The sequence below is a fragment of the Pyxicephalus adspersus genome, chromosome 4 (assembly GCF_032062135.1).
Source record: "Pyxicephalus adspersus chromosome 4, UCB_Pads_2.0, whole genome shotgun sequence".
Classification (NCBI taxonomy): Eukaryota; Metazoa; Chordata; class Amphibia; order Anura; family Pyxicephalidae; genus Pyxicephalus; species Pyxicephalus adspersus.
This window is the reverse complement of record NC_092861.1, coordinates 133,023,609-133,043,504: the sequence shown is the minus strand read 5'-3', so window position 1 is coordinate 133,043,504 and position 19,896 is coordinate 133,023,609. Positions and strand designations below refer to the sequence as shown.

Below are 19,896 nucleotides of genomic sequence, written 5' to 3'. Positions count from 1 at the left end.
CCCTACTGGAAAATCTTCCAGGTCCATGTGTTTAATTAGAAGTAATTGATTCTCCACTAGGGAAAGCATAAGACAGATTGTGCAATTCAACCAAATATAAAAATATATAAACACGTATGGGTCTAATCAATTATTGTACGTCATTAAATATTTGTAATAATCAATATACAACTAGTTATACAAGATTTATGATAAAGAAACACCTTTTGTGATATCTTTTTCAGTTCTGGACACTATGTGGAAATGCACTAACAGCCAAAAGGGGGATTTTTGGGAAAACTGGGGACTTACAGACAATCTTGTGCTTAGCATGTGCACGAGATGACGTCACTTACTCAGGGGCTTTAAATGGAGACATCTATGTGTGGAAGGGCCTCACCTTAGTCCGCACCATTCAAGGAGCTCACAGTGTAAGTACCCATACAAGTATCTAAAATAAGTGCTAAAATGTATGTGTTTTTTTTTTTGCTTTGCAGTATTTTCTCTTATTTCATGTTATGAAAATGCAGAAAAGTGGAACGTGTTTCCTTTTTTTTCATGTTCTGTATCTGCATTACTACATTTTCATTGTCTCTTTTCTCTAAGGCTGGTATATTTAGCATGTACGCCTGTGAAGAAGGTTTTTCCACTGGAGGAAGAGATGGATGTATCCGTTTGTGGGATAATGACTTCAAGCCAATCACAAAAATCGATCTCCGAGACAGTGAGCAAGGTTATAAAGGTAGATATTTGTTGTTATTGTTATGTAAGAAGACAATTTACAACTGCAAAGTGTAGCTCTACAGTTTCCAATATATTTAATTTATTATTGCGTGTTTTCAATGTGGTGTTGACTTTACCAAGGGTTCAAAGATCTGCTGTTTTCTATTGTTGGGAGGGTGGAAAACGGAGTTAAGGCTGCCTTTGTGACTTGTGTTCCCATCCTATCATCTAACACACTATCAAACTTTCTGATTCCTCTTATCATCTCCATCACCCATCTACTTCTACAGTTCCCTTGCTAAATATAGCCACACATGTCCAGGAATAACTGATCAGAAAAGAAAAGATATTAGATTATAAATAACTTCTGATAGTTTATCTTCTTCAATCTTGAAAAGTTTTATTTATTCAGACCCTTTGTGTTACTGTCACATGATTGGCTGTTTAGATACTTGCATGAGTAGGCAGGGGTACAGGTGTTCCTAGTAGGTTGTTTGGTGAGTGTGATATGTAGTGTACACCACTGCCATCTCAGCGTCAAAAGAGTTAAAGCTACAAAAGCCAACATCAAATAAAGAACAAATCACTCCTACTGTTTGTAATTTGCAGGCCCAGTCTTGCAATTATCTTGCATGTTACCATCTGTTAAGTGGTAGAGCAGGTGGCTGGTAAAAAATAACTCACTAAACTGTGTATCTAATGGTTTAGCATTTATTTAAACATCTTCTGCCGTTAAAAAAAATATATATGTGTGATCATGCTTGAGGCAAATAAAAAAAAAAATCAGTTGTGTTATATGTTTAATTTTTCATGTTTTCTCACAAATGTCATCTTTAACAGAATATCTTTCACTTAGAAAATGCTGCAAAAAACACGTTTTCTATTATTCATAATGTGTATTCTCTGCTCCACCTGTGAAGCAGCAAGCCAGTGAGGAAAATTCAATATTCCTTTGTCCAAATGAAATTTCCAGAGCAAGAGTCACATGAACTCCCCCTAGCTGTGTTACTATAATAGAAATAAATTGGATTCCAGTATAAAAACCCAGTTAAATATCAAAGCACAATTGTAGAGAACATTTTTTTTACAGAGATATATTCTGAACTCACTTAGAAAATCTTCAATGTATTTTAGAAGGAAGAATTGCCTGCAGTTGAAGTAAAGTAGAAAGGAAAAGTAGAGGGACAGTTTAGGCTAAGTACACAAAGGCAGTTGTTGTGATCCTAGCTTGTAAAGAGCATTGGCAACCAGCTAATATGCTTCAGCAGGCATGTGCTAAGCAATTAGTAAAGCTGGAACACATGGGCAATGTCTAATCTTTCCTTGTAGATCCTAGTCTAAGCAATAACAGTGCAGCAAGCATTTCCAAAGCTTTAAACATGCTTCAAACAGCTTTTTCAGCTCTAGGCTTGGCGTATTGAGTTGCTTTATCAAGCTTTATACCTGGTGACACCTAAGTCTGCAAATGTTTATTTTCATGGGCTAAAGAGCTGTGGGATGCAAGATTTTACTACTAGAATTTGCAGCTGTATTCCAATTGTGTAGAACAGAGATCTGTACAATGGTGATGGCTACTCTAAACATGCTTTTGATAAGTTTCAGGAAGTTTGAGATTTGTTAAAACGTGATAAGTGTTGCCCAGGTTAATATTATGGGCTTGTATACATGGTCATTGCTGTCAACATTCAAACCCAAACATATGTGATCAGATGAATATGACCTAATTTGCCTGCAATGCAAACAAGTTTCCAATAGGACAAGCTGTATTCAAAGAAAGACATTGCAAAGCAGGTCAAGCTCAGCCTTAGAACTTTACCACTGAGATATAATGATAAAGTTATAATATATATGGTGATAATATATTCTTTTGACCTATATTTGATGTGGATTTTAAATGAGCATCAGCACCTCTGTATACCCAATGTCATCTCTTCTGATTTAACCTGAATTGCCCTTGTTGCAGAAAATAAAAGTAATGCCACCTATAACACCACCCTGCCACCCCCATTGGTGCCAATTTACACCCTGATCACAAAAACGGATGCCCCTTTCCTCCTTTTTCCTTCTTGTGCAGCCCAGACAGGCAAACAATGATAAGGTCATCTCACTGCCCAAAACTGCTCATTTTGCCTAGGCGCTTCTCCATACCAATCTAGCACCTGTCATTGTCATACTGAACGAGAGGTGCTAGATTGGAGCTAGGTTGGAGCTTTGGAAGGTGAACCAGTTGGTGGGGGAGTGGGTGGTGATGTCCATATTCCCCACAGTCCTATAATCCTCCACCTGGCTTCTGGTAGTTTGATTTGTCTTGCTCTGCCTGGTTCTCCACACAGTCAGCTCCTGCTGCTAACCTTTTGCCCAGGTTGGGAAACAGGGCCCGGTGATGGTGGCACAACACACAAAGCTACCACTGTGCCTGCCAAAGACAAGTTACTGTGCATCTGGTACGGAGTAATGATATGGAGCAGCATCCAGGGAAAAGTATAGCTCATTATTATGGGCACAAAAAATTATGGACTTTAACCCACATTTTCCCTTCTCATAGACTGTTTTTTAAATTTATTGTTATATATTGGACCCCATCTGACATTTGACAGTGACAAAATTTAGCATTCAGCAAGGTTATTTTTCAGTTTGGCAGTGGGTAGTTATACAGTCAGGATGTACAATAAAAGGTGTTCCACTGGGACACGGATTTGATTACATAAAGGGAAGTCCAGGCACCACAAGGTAGCACAGTTACTTTGGTACTGTTACTCGCTTGTAGGTTTAGTTTATATAGGCTGGCTCCTCATGTCCTAACTCAGTAGGGTTTTGGGGTAGGCATCCTCCCCACAGAGCCCTCTACCCTTCTACTGTGCATGGAAAAAGATGCAGACCTTCTGTGAAAAATATGTACATATATGTTTCTACACTCAGGTGGTGATGTCACCTTTTATGTGTAAAGCATCGTTATTCCAGATAGTTCTGGAAAGTAAAAGTAGCATGAAACTGCTTTTGTGACCATGAAGTGTTTTTCAGGGTTATTGATTACATCATTAACATAAGCACAAAAAAACCTTAACTTGCCTGTTTTTCAACAACTAGCCTACTGGTACTTTTCCTTGTCAGTGGGGAGTTAGTACTTAGCAGTATGCTATTTGTTAATTCTGCTTCCTGTCCTATATTTTGCTCTTCCCCAGGCTTGTCCATCAGGAGCGTGTGCTGGAAAGGAGATAGAATCCTAGCTGGGACTCAGGATAGTGAAATCTTTGAAGTGATGGTGAGAGAACGGGATAAGCCAATGTTGATAATGCAGGGTCACTGTGAGGGGGAACTCTGGGCCCTTGCCGTACACCCCAAGAAACCCTTAGCCGTTACTGGTAGTGATGATCGCTCTGTAAGGTATGTGAAAAACTTTTAGGTAATTGACTTAAAGCATATTGATCCAGATAAAAAGCAACCCTGCATCTGCATTCTTCCGATGACATATCTGTTGGAGCAAATTGAACCTGTTTTTTTTTGCCTTCCCCTGGATTTACTATGCCTATAGGGATTTTATCTGGGATATGTTTAGTGGTTGCACTTCATAGACATATAGACATACGTCTTTTTTTCAACCTAACTAACTATGTAACTATTTCGAATGCCTGATTTTCCCCTCTATATGTTATTGCATCCCCTGAAAATCCTATGCATAAGCCTTCTTTGTAAAAGTGGGTACTAGTATAAGGATAGGGACACATGGTAGTACTTGGACCTGACTGTGTTATTGGAAAAGGGTTGTAGGACTGTGGAAGGGAGCAGACACAATAATTTGACGAGTGGCACCACATATGCAGATGCCTGCTGTACGGATGCATAGCTGCACATTTGACCTGTTTATCCATATTTAAAAAGGTTTACTTTAAAAGACATCCGGCATAATAGACCTGCTTAGACTGCCATTCTAAAAATTCTTGCCTTGAAGTATCAGTATTGAGCTGAAACATGCGGGAAACTAGTGAAGACGGTATGAGGTTTTCTATTACAAAGCTGGAGCTGCAAAACAAGCTGTGCTGCTGTTCTCCTTCTTCTAAGCTAAACCATAGTACTCTGGAAATCTTTTATGTATTACATTTTTATTTCTTACAAATAAAAAATGTATACTGTACATTTATACAAATAGTATAAAATTGACCCAAAACTATTATTGTCCATGGTCAGATTTTGGTCAGCTTTTCTTTTTTTTTTCTATTATGTCATTTATAGCAATGCAGATTTTAGTGATATTTTCTGTGATTACTGAACAATTTTAAAATGTATTTTAATAAAATCAAAGGTTTTTCATAATACCCACATATCACCTTTCAATGTAGATTTTAAAGTAACATGGAATAAACACAGTATGCTTCACGCTGACCTAAATCTTCCCATCCATATATAAGACTGTTTGGCTTAGTCAGATTTAAAGGGTGCTTTCAGGCAGGCAGACAGTGCTGGTCGTTCTTGTTGGAAAGACAAGTATAATTTGCATACTCAGTGTCCACATGACCCAGTTATTACGTTTTATTTGTGCAATAAATATTGTATAAAAACAAAGAAAATCAGAAGTCTCCTTTCTCTTGCTTTAGACTGTGGAGTCTCGCGGACCATGCACTAATTGCCCGTTGTAACATGGAGGAAGCAGTGCGAAGTGTAGCCTTCAGTCCAGATGGATCTCAGCTAGCACTGGGGATGAAAGATGGCTCATTCACTGTTCTCAGGGTCAGGTAGGACAAACTAAAGTTTTATTAGAAAGATAAACAAATTTGTTTCTATTGTCTGTATTATTGTTCGGGACGAAATCATTTTTATATATTTTTGTAAGATAAATAATATATATTGTATATATATTTTGCATATTTGCCATTTGTAGAAAGAAATTGTCAAGCTCTAAGATAGAGCTTACAGCACTACCAGCGGATTTTTACTAGTAAAGACAAAAACTAGCAAAGACAAAAACAAATTGACAATTTTCAGAAGCAGGCAAGGCCTATACAGCTACAACGCTGGGCTTTCTTATTTGAAAACCTAGCGTGCTATTAAAACCATTATGGGATGATCCTGTAACAAATGTTTGTAGAATAAACAAATATAGTTTTTTATTTTTTATTTATTGAAACCTTCAAAGTAAGTGTAATATATTTTATTTCAGAGACATGACAGAAGTAGTTCACATCAAGGATAGGAAAGAAGTCATTCATGAAATGAAATTTTCCCCTGATGGTTCCTATCTTGCTGTGGGTTCAAATGATGGCCTTGTGGATGTGTACGCTGTAGCGCAACGATACAAGAAAATCGGAGAGTGTAACAAGTCTTCCAGTTTCATAACTCATCTCGACTGGTCTGTGGACAGCAAATACCTACAAACCAATGATGGAGCCGGAGAACGATTGTTCTACAAATTGCCATGTTAGTACTAAAATTGCATTTTTTAAACCCCTGTATATGAATACCAATTTACTTTTTTAAAATGTTAATTTTCATTAAAACATGGGTTCCCCCATGTTAAAAAAAAGTTCAAGAAAGGCAGGGCTAGTTAGTGGAAAATTTAGTGCTACTTTAAGTTAACTTTAGTAGAACTAAGTCTTCCATAATCGATCTATAGTACCTAAAGTCCCGCAATTTTTTTCTTATTTTCTGCTCCAGTGATAACAAAGACAGCAATCAAATGTGTGGAGCTTGGCCTTTGGCTTTAATTTCAGTGACGTATTAAATAATGGATAGGATTATAGAATTAATGAGATACATTATTAAATTTTATATTTCTGTTGCAGCTGGTAAGCATCTTACAAACAAAGATGAGATCAAAGGGATTCACTGGTTCTCATGGACTTGTGTAGTTGGTCCAGAAGTCAGTGGAATATGGCCAAAATATACAGATCTTACCGACATCAACTCAGTGGATGCCAATTTTAACAGCTCAGCATTGGTGACAGGAGATGACTTTGGACTGGTGAAATTATTCAGATTTCCAAGTTTAAAAAAAGGTTGGTGTCCTTTCTTATAAATGATGGATAAAAATAAACGCTGTCTGCGTATGTCGAATTGCTATTATAATTTCCTATTTCTAAAAAGATGCAAAGATAATGCAGATGCCGGAGCTGTGTTAGGGTCATTGTGATTTGTTCTTTATTATATATTATGTAAGAGCTGTGCACAGGGAGATTTTGGTGATCATAGAACAGATTAGTACATCTTCTAAGATTCCCATGGGCATCAGATGATGGCTTGCATGATACGAGCACCCTCAGACAACAATGCCAGCCTTTGGGGCCACAAACAGGAAAAGCCATACATATAATTATTAGTGTTTCCCCTCTGGAGACGGGGGGGGGGGGGGGGTGGCATGCAACAGTCACTAACATTAGGCTTATTGGCTCATTAAGCTCAATCAGATAAAGTTGCCTTAAGGGTTGCTTTATCTGGTGGTGTAACTTGTCATTGGAACGGATCTTTCACGATCCTTTCCAATGTCAAACGACTGCACGATGCATGAACGAGAGCTGTACATACTGTTCTGCTCTATGGAGAGGGGAGGGGGAGAATGACGGAGCGACATCCCCCGCTGTGCTCTCTCCCCTTCACTTGCATTACCATCATTCGTCATCCGTCGTCCATCGTCCATGGATCAGCCAGGATGGTCATTCAGACGATGGGCAACGAGCACTGTACACACGCCAGATTCTTGTCCGGTATTAGCTCTGAGCTGATTATGGGAAGAGAAGCATTGCACATGTTTATGTAGTGTAAGTCAGGCCAGAATTATACTTCTAGTGTAGATCATTCCACCTGACAGTGCTGGATTTTTTTTAAGTTCCGAGTTTGAAAATACATAGAGTCTTTCAGCACCTTGCATTTCACTGCAAAATAGGTCATGAAGAATTACAACAGGATGAGTGGTATTATCTAAAATGTAGATATAGCCAATCCTTTTTTTTTCACCAGTTTTAGATTAGGGAAGGGTTAAAACCTTTTGTTGATGCATCCGCCCCACTGGATAGATTTACTTTCTGTACTTGTAGCACAACATGACATAAAGAAAATTTGTCAAACATTAAGGTAATTTCCATCCCAGGGCTATATTTATAAAACACGGAATTTGACATTTCCCTGGTGGGAATCATTGACTGTCATTGGAACACCTGAACCTGGAAGATTCCCACAAGGGAATTTATGGGGGAATGCCTATTTCCCTGTTTTAGGCATTCCCTCAGACAGTTGTCCTCATTTTTGGATTCCCCTTCACTTTCTGTCTCCACAATGGCCACCAAAACAGGGTGGTAAATCTTCCCAAAGGGGAGATAGACAACAATATACCCTGATAGGGGGTCAGGGAGTCTAACTCTTCCCTACTTTATTCAAAACAAAATATTCTTTTTTGTGAGCTTTTAATTTAATGATATCAGAACAAGGAATTTCAGCAGGAAGATGTAACATATGTCACCTATAGTGGAAGCATCACTTGTACATTTATTGTATTACACATTTTAGTAGCATGTGCACTGTTTCTGACAATGCAAGTGTAAATGGTTTAGATAATAGGATAATCAAAGTATCGTAAACTGAAGCCCAGGAATGAAGTTACAAAAATACAACATGCTTAAGGGGCTTTCTGTGCAACTAATATGACTTTTAAATTATTGTGGAACAGCACAAAGCTTTCAGAACATCCACAATCTTTCAATTGCAATTTCATGACGTATTGCCCTAGTCTAAACTGTACAGTTTAAGCTTGTTAAAAAGATTTTTCGGTTTTAGAAGGACTTGATGTCTACCAGGTCTCTCTTTCTGTCACTATCTTTTATTATGAAAATAGAGCTACAAAAGCAACTCAGTGTCCATGTCTGGTAATATTTATTTTTTAAATAGACAACTGTAAAATCTCCAGTGATTTATCTGAGATGTATGAAATTATTATTTAAGATCAAGCAACATCCTGAGCGCTGATGTGGATTGCAACAGATTCTGCAAGCCAGGAAAGTGCAAATTGCCTATCAGTAAATGGTACATACATAATAGATGTTGTTCATTCAGAGCATACTATTTTATTTATTATTCAGCAAGTTGGCGTATACTTACACTCAGGTCTCACACTCCATAGGCATAAGCAATACTTTCCAGCAAATCTTCAGATGTGATAATCTTACTCACATGGGCAATGTTTTCTAGATCCTATCTTAAAACATGTGTTTTAAATATTTATAATATGAATGAAAATGAAAACTGAAAAAGAACAAATCCTTTCCAGGATGCAGTAAATTGATTTTTTAGAAATGCTGGGCTATGAATAATATAGGAGTTGTGGTGTTCTGGGTCTGTAAGTAATAGACTAATAGTCTGTCCAACAATTTATCACAGCTATATAAAGTGAACCTGTTAGCCTTTGTAAACTTTATAATAAAAGTCCCGAGGAATCGTGTGGAGTAAACTGGTACCTTCATTAATCAGAAACATCTATTCCATGTACCTATAGAATTCTGGATAACTAGTAAACTACTCCCTCCTAATCCCCACTGACTTGATGACCCACTGTCCTTTGATGGTGGCTCAGTGATCGTTTTTTTATTGAAATTGTAAGTGGCAGACACTGGTATGGTATTGAATTTTAGAAGTCAAGATTTTGGTGTATGTGACAGTTCATGTAGATTAGAAAGTGTTTGTAATGTTTTTTAACAACAAAAGCAATTCATTTTTAAGCTTTTTTTAATGAAGTTGTTGTTTAAACTACACACTCATACTTTTTTTTTAACTATTTTAACTATCATATTATTTAAATGACAAACTCACAAATGCAAAATATATTGTCTTTATCCTTTACTGCAACTTACAGAGTCCTTGTCTGTATACCCTAGCTTAACTTTAGAAAATCAAATTCCTTTTAATTATCATTTATTCATTGTTTTAGGAGCCAAATTTCGCAAATATGTTGGCCATTCTGCCCACGTCACCAATGTTCGCTGGTCACATGACTTTCAGTGGGTTCTCAGCACAGGCGGAGCTGACCATTCTGTTTTTCAATGGAGATTTATACCTGAAGGGATAACCAATAGCATTATCGAGACAGCACCACAAGGTAAGCTTAATATTTAAAAAGAAAAATTGTGAATGATTTAAGCTTTCTTGCTGAGAAAATGTCATTTAAGAGAAAAATATCACCCATTCCACATTTTTTCTGTGTTATAAAAATAATGTTGCAATTGCCCCCAGAGGTAGCTGGATTCTGTCTTTCCTTTGCTGACCTACAAAACAATGGCAGCAAAATTCTGGTTGGTTGCTGTGATCATCACCTCCACTTTTATCATTTTCCTTCCTTAAAAATTTTTTCGGTGTGTATGTGGGATTTTGCTGTAACACTAATACATTGTATGGGTGGAAGACTGTGGGTGCAATAAAATATAGAAAAGTGTCATATTCTTTCTTTAAAAGCTTTTACCTAATGAGGCTGGATTTTCTTTATACTAAATGTCGTTTATATATATGTGTAATTTCAGTTTGGACTGCAAATTCTGCACATGTTGACCACCACTGAAATTTTTAAAAATTAGCACCAAAGCTGTTTTGCCATATTAGTACTTTTTTACCCCCCAATATTCACCCACATTATTTATAAATAGGATAATATTATTATATAAATTAAACCTGGAGTTTTTAGGCAGGGACAGACGTGCCTGGGTCACTTACACAGCAGAGCTGGGTCTGAAAGGTGGAAAGCCTCTTGATATGAATGAAGGGAGATTCGTCAATGCATTACTTGGGGGTTTGCTCAGAAAGAGATGAAGGTAATTTAAAGAATAACTGTACTTCTAAACAGTTACCAGGTTATGTACATATTGTGAAGAAATTAATTTTCAACCAAATTACACTCGCAACACATGCCATGGGTTTTTCAAAAGGAGCAACCAACGATCAACCAGAAAACAACCAGCAAGTGTCTCTAAGCAGTTGTGACCTTTTGTGGATTCTATAAGAATAAATTATGTCTAGTTAAAGATATCTAGAAAGGTCAGGATAGAAAGTTAAAAATGATTTTACTGCTTGTGAAGAATATATATTTTATTTTGCAGTGGCTCCTGGTCTGGTACAATTATCCTTTAAGTGTATATAATTTTGCAAAACATGAAACACAGCTAGTTGGGTTATAATAAAGAAATTATAATATTATTTGACAGTAATTAAAGATGGCAAAGGATCCTGTAAATGAAAGAGAGTTAATGAAAGGCATGACATATGGATGGGCTCTCATAAATGATATATTTAGAATATGACTAGAAGGGACTTGCTGTCGTCCTTCGAGGGTCAGCTGCTGTTCTTCAGTGAGCTGCATTCAAGTGATAATCTTTATTTGTTGTATATTATTCTTTATTCTTTTGGTATTACAATCATGTTTTAGGCTTTCTAAACTATCCATAAAAAGTCAATTAATTTTTCATTCTCTGAATTATCTGACTGATGTTGCAAAAAACTTTCTCCAATCAAAACTGGAAATGTAATGTATGTAAGCTATGGTACCTCTCTGTCAACAGTATACAACTGTGTACAGTAGCTGTATATAGCAGCAGGGCAGTGGAATTTTTTATACATATTGCTTTTGCCCTCGTATGTAAAAATTATCTTGTGACCTGAACTTTTACTTCCTTGACACTCAGAAAAAATGTATATTTACATAATTATAATATTCTGTATGGCTCTGGGTCCTCAACATCTGCAATAGGGAGTGAAATCGCTGTCATTCAAGTTGCCCTAACTTGGGTAAAAAGCAGGTGCAAAAAAATGACTGAGAAGAGTGTTTGTTTGTATCCGTCAGTCTGTCTCTAGATCAGTGGTTGGCATCCAGTGGTCCATGAAAAACATTTTAGTAGTCCACAGAAAAATTCGGACATTATTTGCAATTTTTTTGTTTTATTTGATAATAAAACAAAAAAAAATTTCTAATACATTTTTATATTCTGAATAACAATTTTCACCTTTATATTGCACTAAATTCACGAACTGTACTAAAGACAGAAAAACAATGGAGGCGCAGCGTGACGTCAGTGTGTGAGGCAACCATTGCCGAGCCGTACGCTTCAGTATTGTTTCCACCATTAAAACAGTGACCCCGCTCCGCCAATACTAACTCTTATCCCATTATTTTATTTTATTTGTTTATTTTGCAGATTCTCTTTTAGGTAAGTATGACCTATGAACTGTGTATTTTCTTAAACTGCCATCAAATAGTTTGACTTTGATAACTATCATTTCTTGTTTGGTCTTAGATTCGAATGAAATAAACCCATAATGAGTGAGAAAAAGCAAACAAATATTTTGCATTTGTTTAGTAATACCAGAGATAATGCAACTAATGATAATAGTAACAATAGTAATACTTCACTTATTCGTGGGCTGATCAATGAATCAGAGCCTCCACTGTCCTCGTCAGGCAATATCAGGAAGATTATTATTTTACAAATGTATTTATCGTTTAAAAAAAAATTCATGTTAAAGGTCCGCGGGATTTAAAATTATAAATTTAGTGGTCCATGAGGTCCAAAAGGTTGGTGACCGCTGCTCTGGATCATATTGCATTCACTTTATTTTGTGACTGTATCCATTCTAAGATAAAGTAAAATCACAGCTAATGCTTCTTTTTTATTATTTGAATAACACACATTGGAAGGATTGAGTTATCTCATTTAGTAAGCGGAAATATTTCTGTACCTGTAAATTGTCTAGCTCAGCAACCTGGAAACTTGTTGGAATCTATCCAGAATGTCATTAATATGGTTAATCTACTTTAATACTGCATTGCATTCTTGATTTCTATGTTCCAAGCGTGTCATAGAATTCCTTTCGAATGTGACTATAAAGCAGGTACCACACTGGAGGCGTTGTATCCAAAAATAAGCTTGGTCATTTTTAAATACTTGGTTTTTGTTGGGGAGATCTTCCATCACACTTATTCCAGTGCAATTGTAACAGGTAGAAAAAGGAGTTTGGGTATGGGCAGAACTGGGATGTAGCTACATATAAATGACAATAATGAAAGAGGCCATGCACAGGCTGATTACTAATTGATTATAGCATGAAATGTGACATTTGTGCTCCACCTTCAATCTGCTGCACCACTAAACCTAAACTTTTTTTACCTTTTTTTTCTAGTTCTTTTATTTCCTAAAGTATGTAAAGGTTTGAGCTTCCATTAAGGTTTCATTGCTGTGTCCTTTGTGAGCCAGATACACTTTGAACCGGTGACCAGTGTTACTGGACAGGAAATAAGGGACCAAACACATATATACCGATATCCCGGTGCAGATTAACATGCAGTTGTTGCAGGAATTTTTCAATGTGTAGTAAAATGTTAACAAGTAATAGTGAGCACTACCAACACTTGCATGTGCTTTTAAACTACTTTAGTAGTGCATTAAGAATTCCTTCTGTTTAATGGGATATATTTCATGTAGTATACAAAAAATTGAACATAGCTGATAGTATGCGTTTGTTGTTCTCAGAGGGGATTATTGATTCCTGCAGTGAAGAATCTGATTCAGATCTATCCGATGTGCCAGAACTAGACTCCGATATTGAGCAGGAGACTCAAATTAACTATGATCGCCAGGTAAGCGATAAACTCCAACTAATAAATAATTGGATAATTTTCTATACAAAAAGACTATTTATTGTACATCACTGTGTAATATGTTGGGGCTTTAAAAATACTCTTTATTAATATTACCAATAATAATGATTGTCATATTCATAAGTATTGGATGTATATAAAGCGAATGTAGAGATGTATATTGTTTACTCGTTTTTGGTAAACATTTGGCCTTTTTGCTTTTTATGTTAAAGTGGGGAGATTTATCTTCAGTTTCTGTCCCAAAAATGCAACAGGATGTGTGAAGAAATCTTTCACAGTGAGGGCAATTCTTCTTTGCCCTCACAGATGTCACCAGAACAAGTGTTAATGACCAATGTTGAATCTAGCACTTGTTAAATCATATGTAGGTGAAAGTTGTTGGGTTTGTCCATTTCTGTATGATAAATACACTTGTTTTGGTCAAAGAGTTGAGTCTCATTTATTAAATGACTACATTGCTTCAAATAACTCTGATTAGTCCACACACAATTCATTTTCTTAATAAGCATTTATAGATGTTTCATAAATTTTTGATGCAAACATAGTTGTCTGAAGGGCAAAAGGCCTAATGCACCCAGAATTACAATGAGTGCCAATATTATAATTTATTTTCTTTCCCATGCCGGGACAGCTTTCTTTGTATATTCTAAGCCTGTATCTGTATTTCTGGCATTATCTGATGGAAACATTCAGCATTCTAATTAGAGTAAAAGCCTAGTTATTCATTTTCTCTTCGGAGAGCAGCCATTCATAACTGCACTGGCAGCTCATTTATTGTATGCTTCTCTCAATTGACAGAAAGATTGTGCAGAGTGTACTAATGGCTTCCATTGAGTGCACCCAGGCACCAATTTATCTTAACAAGAACTGACGCCTTTCACTAGTGACTGCATGGCTTCACATTATTGGGGTTTACTAATAAATAGGGCTCCTGGTTTAAAGTTAAGCCCCCCTGGCATGCTATATGTAATGGCAGTGTGAATTCAGGGGTACAGATCGAATGGTAGCCAAGTGTTTTAACTGTTTTGTGGTTTCTGAATTAGGTGATCTAAAGTCGTGGAATTAAATAATTTGGGTCTACTTCCATGCAAACAGCTGGACACACCCTTAAAATACAAATATACAGTATATTTGTAGTTCTATTCTTCCATTCTCATAACTTACACACCCCTGATACACTAAATAACCAGAAGAGGAACCACTATTTACTGATGTGCTGTACCTCTTTAAATGTGTACAGTGGATTGTGAATAAGCATCACCAACTGGTTTAGGTGCTTCTGATTACCGTTAATCCTGGTCTTAGCTGCCTAAATACCTTCTTCTTCCCCTGGTGCCTGAAACATAATAAAATGACAGCATACTGCAATGCAGTATATCCTGTTGGCTTACAGTGCTGGCATTCTAACTCTCATTGCTGATATGAAAAAGATTCTTGATCAATTTGCTGTAAAGATGCAATTTAGTCACTTTAGTACAGCACACATATCGTAAGCAAGTGAGTTATTTGTCTAATTTGTGGTTTTGGGACAAAGTATGTTGAAAGAAAATTATGGTGTGCTGTAATAGGTGCACATAATTGCTGGATAGCAGGCATGTGTTTTGCTGTATTGGATCCTTAATATACTGTATATTAGTGAGAGTTGGTGCAGGAGACACAACTTGTATTTTCACACATTTTCTGCTTTAATAAGAAACTATAGTGTGATTGTGATTATGAATCTGTATTCTGAGACAAGGACTGTGTTTAGTATAAGGAGGAGATATTGAAATACAGAATGCTCTAGTACAACTTTTTATGCATAAGTGAAAACTTATGGTCCATACAGAAAATTAACCTTTAGTTTCTGAAATTGTTGTTTTAAGGTTTACAAAGAAGATCTACCTCAGCTCAAGCAGCAAAATAAAGAGAAACAAAATCCTTTTCCTTCCCTTAAACGGGAGAAAGCCCCGGAAGAAAGCTTGAAATTAAAGTTCGTACATGGGTACGTTTTTACTGAACCCACAGATTTTTATAGAACTTGAAATGAAATTTGTTTCTGTCTAGCCTTGGAGTAGTCTGAATGCAGATTCAGACTGTCCAACACCTAAATCCTCCTTAAAACTGAATTCCATGCAAGCAGTAAAATCCATATCAAACATACAGCTGTTGGGCTCAAGGAAGAATAGGTACTCTGAAAACAAATAACTACAAAGATGTAGAAATTGTTTGACAAGGGGGATTTTTAAAGTGCCATAAAGTACAAAAACATTTTTTGTTTAAATTAATTCTGAAATGTATTTTAACATATTTAAAACATATTAAAAATATTACAAAAGCACAAGTAATATAGAGCAAGTTTTGACCATTTCTTCCAGTTTTACATAACTAATATATTAGGTCAGCAAAAAAAAGCTAAACCAATTTCTCAACCCGTTTCGCAGACCTTGTTTGCTTCCTCAGGAGTATTAGAAGAGCAAAGGGAATAATGACATCTACAAGGGAAGAAATACATATATGTATCAATATATACAACTTCAGTGGAAAGCATATATAATAAAAATAAAACCTATAATACATACATTACAAAAATAGCAGAAGTACATTGCTCATGGATCCCTGGAACAGGGTTGACCATTTTTGTGCTGACCTAATATACTAAAAAGAGTTATGTAAATGTGGAGGAAATGTTCAAAACTTGCTCTATATTACTTGTAAAAATGTTATTATGTTTTAAATATGTTGAAATAAATTTAAGAATAAAGTTTAAAAGAAAAAATATTTTTCTACTTTATGGCACCTTAAAAGTCCCTCCTTGCCAAACAATTTCTATATCTTTGTAGTTATTTGTTTTCAAAATCTACATTATTTGGGATGTCATGTATTGCTATGTCTTTACTATTGTATAAGGGCCTAAACCAAATTCAATACGCGAGGAACAATAGTTCACAGGCACATAAAATGCAGAGTTTCCAGAGGAATTCCAAATAAAAGGTACATTTTTATGGTATTGCTTAGGTACAATTACCATTCGTATATTTCCTGTTACATAGTGTGACAGAGTAACCCAAGGTTTGCCTGGAAAGGTTCTAGACACCAAGGCGTTTTGCAAATTAGGGGTCCAGGAAAAGTTTTGTTGATGTTCAGCAGACAGGAGACTTTGATGAAAAGCGGTCTTAGGGGTCCTAAAGCCAGGGAAGAGTTCATGTTCAGGTCTGCTGCTGATTCTCTAAATAGAGCACCTGTGCTCTCTAGAACCAACCAAGGAAGAGTTTGGAGGATTCCTTAGCCACCAAGACATTGACTGGGTGGCTTAGGATCCCTCCAAACTTTACCTTTGCTGGCTAAGGATCCCTCCAAACTTTACCTTGGCGGGCTCTAGGAACCTTAAACCGACAAATCAACTGACAGCAGCGACAAAACTTTTTCTGGAACCCTAACATGCAAAACAACCTGAGAACTATATAAACACTGTGCAGGACCTCTCCAGTCAAACCCCCTCAATAGCAAACCTTCACTTGTTGAGTTTTGGTCCCCCTAGGAATTTAGGCCATATCAAATCACGTTTCATATACAAGGAACACGTAATTTCTTTTACTAAACATTCCTTACTAAACATTTAGGTTGTAGTCTTTATAAGAAATTCAAAATATATATTTTGATGATTCTTCTTTAAACTTCAGTCCTCACCCTGCCAGTGACAAGCCTTTTTTTCCTGTCATTTCAGTAATTGCTTTTCTTTCCTGGAATTTTCCCCACACACTTCAGTTTTCATTCACATTACTGTCACACATTTACACTGCAGCTAAGGGCTTTTCTATCAAATGATCTTTGGAACATATTTAACCAGCCCATTGTGAATAAGATACCCCTAATCCACTATCACATCATCATAATTATCATATAATTCAAAACAGCAGAGACAGAAATAGCTCGGTAAAATAAAGGATGAAATACAGTTGTCAAAGTCAAATGTGGACTTTAGATGACATGTATTCAATATTGGTGACTGTGAAACATATTTAACCTCTTATGAATGTTCCATGTTGAGACTGAACACAATGCTTGTTAAAGAATTGGTTGAAATATGATATAATCCTTTATGTTTGCTTGATAAATTTACAGTTAAATATTTGTGTTTTCAAACATAACAAGGTTTAGGTCCTAGTGAATAAGATAGATCAAATTTGGGATGATGATTAAAGACAATTATTATTCTGAATCTGTACTTTTAGAATACAATAATAATTTTGAAATGTGTAGAGACACCAAGTGGTTTTGCAATTACCTTGCCACTGCTCATTAAATTTTACTTTAATTATGTCTCCTTTGATTAGCAGCATCCTTCAACTTTATTACCAGTTTTCAAGTATCAGAGGACCCCTGCTAAAATGATATTATTCATAGCTCACTGTACTTTAGGGTTATCAATGAGCTTTATATACAGTTTTATAAATAGAAGAATTAATTGGGTATACCTATTGTATTTTATACCTAGAGCAGATATTTTTTAAAACACCTGTTCTAATGACACCATTACCTTTAGTAATACTTTTAACATTTAACAAGTAATTATATAATTGTCCAGAAATAAATACAAATAGTAAAGGTTGTAGCTTTTCCTTATATTGGTGTTCAGTGGAGAAATGCCTGCTTGTATTTTTACTCTTTTTACTTCCTTCCTAAATGTATGGTCTCTTTAAGCCTGCCCCTTATATTGGTGGTCAGTGAAATGTGCCCACTTACATTTGTGGTTAGAGTAATACCCTTTTACATTTGATGCCAGTGAAAAGTGTCATCTTTGCATTGGTGGGCAGTGGAGAAGTGACCCTTACTTCCATAGTTAGACCAGTTTACATTTACATTGGTTGTCAGTAGGAAAGTGTTAACTTACATAACAAGTAAACTAGTAACTTACATGGTCACTAGTGCCCTAGAAGTGCCCTTTACATTTTTGTTCAATGGTTGAATGCCACTTTACATTGTTGGTATTGTGGTCCCACTTTAAACTTCAGTGGAACAGTGCCCCCTTACATTTGTAGTCATTGTAGAAAACCATCTTTCATTGGTTGTCCATAATAAAGGTGCACCCTTATATTGGAGGCCAGTGGGAAAAAAAGTCTCTTACATAGGTGAACAGTGGGAGAAAACCCCCTTACAGTAGTGGCTGGGGAAAGGCCCTCTTAAAATGGTATTCAGTCTAGTGTACAAGGTGACTATCCTGTAGGGATAGTGGGAAGAATGTAACTTTACACTGGGGAAAATAAATTATTCTTACAGACAGGTATAAGAGATAAGGAGCAGAAGTTGCACTGGTTCCACAGGATAGTATTTTTGTGACCAGTTGACCAAGTGCACCCCTGTTCGTTTTACTTGTACCACAGATAGCATTGTTATCCTCTTGACTGTTCTGTATACTGTGGCTGTGTGAATCTAAAAAAATTAGATAATACAAATCTATAGTCAGCTGAAAAAGCACTTTTAAAATATTTGTAGATATTAGACTGTAGTTGATTAGAAAACAATATTATGTAATGTTATATATTTAATATCTAATTATTTGTGTTATTTTATCTGTTTTGGGACCCTATGCAGTTACAGAGGCTATGACTGTAGGAACAACCTATTCTACACACAGACAGGAGAGGTGGTCTATCATGTAGCAGCAGTGGCTGTGGTTTATAACAGGCTGCAGCACTCCCAGAGACTCTACCTGGGACACGACGATGACATTCTTAGTCTGGCTATTCACCCAGTTAAAGATTATGTAGCAACTGGTCAGGTAAGGTGATTCACTACATTGCTTTATGGTGGGGGTTTGCATTTGGGGATTAAAACAGAAATAAACTCTGTAAAAGAAGCAAGCGGCCACAAATGCTTGTTAATGCAAAAAAAAAATTCTTATTGGCAAAAAAAAAACTTATTGGCTAAAGTATTATTCTCAATGAGAAAGTAAAACTGTGCTGAGAAAAGGGAGCTACCCTTGATATTACATTATTAAGGATGGTTTAAACCAGGGGTCCTCAAACTACGGCCCGCAGGACGAATATGGCCCGCTGAGGTTGTCCATCCGGCCCGCTGGCTGCCGGCCGCCCAGGCTGCTTCTCCTGCCTGAGCTCTGGCTGTCTGCGATCTGCACTCCAGGGAACCCGGTCACGTGACACCACTGTTGCCGGGGTAACGCTGGAGCTGTCGGGCTGAAGCCATCAGAGAAGGTATGAGCAGAGACTCATTGCTGCCTTCATCCACTGGCTGGTTCTCACTGCAGCACAAATGTACATGATTAATGTACATTTGTAAATAGTATAAACATACTATGCACATTGATCATGTACACATGTGCTGCAGTGTGATCCAGCCGATGTATGAAGGAAGCAGTGAGTGACAAGTAGCAGATACTGACAAAGTTTTTTTTATCAGCCCTTTTTTAATTAATAAAAAGTGTGGGGTAGTGTTGGGTGTAGGGTAGGGTTTATAAAAAGAAGCAAATTAATGAATTGCTTGAGATTATTCATTTGCATGAAAAATGCAAGATAAATTTGCATTTTCAATACACACAGTGAAATTTCAAATTTATCTGTGCATTTTCCATGCAA

General features: G+C 36.5%; 1 protein-coding gene across 5 annotated transcripts in view; it reads left to right on the top strand.

Moving 5' to 3' along the window:
• Positions 1-19,896, top strand: part of EML6 (EMAP like 6) — a 99,496-nt gene that overhangs the window by 24,586 nt on the left and 55,014 nt on the right. For all 5 annotated transcript variants that reach the window (XM_072409687.1, XM_072409685.1, XM_072409686.1 and 2 more), the window contains exons 5-14: positions 225-410; positions 586-721; positions 3,885-4,086; positions 5,295-5,432; positions 5,858-6,114; positions 6,480-6,692; positions 9,611-9,778; positions 13,194-13,300; positions 15,187-15,305; positions 18,896-19,082. In XM_072409687.1, coding sequence (XP_072265788.1) covers positions 225-410; positions 586-721; positions 3,885-4,086; positions 5,295-5,432; positions 5,858-6,114; positions 6,480-6,692; positions 9,611-9,778; positions 13,194-13,300; positions 15,187-15,305; positions 18,896-19,082 — 1,713 coding nt within the window. The remainder of the gene's footprint in view (positions 1-224; positions 411-585; positions 722-3,884; positions 4,087-5,294; positions 5,433-5,857; positions 6,115-6,479; positions 6,693-9,610; positions 9,779-13,193; positions 13,301-15,186; positions 15,306-18,895; positions 19,083-19,896) is intronic.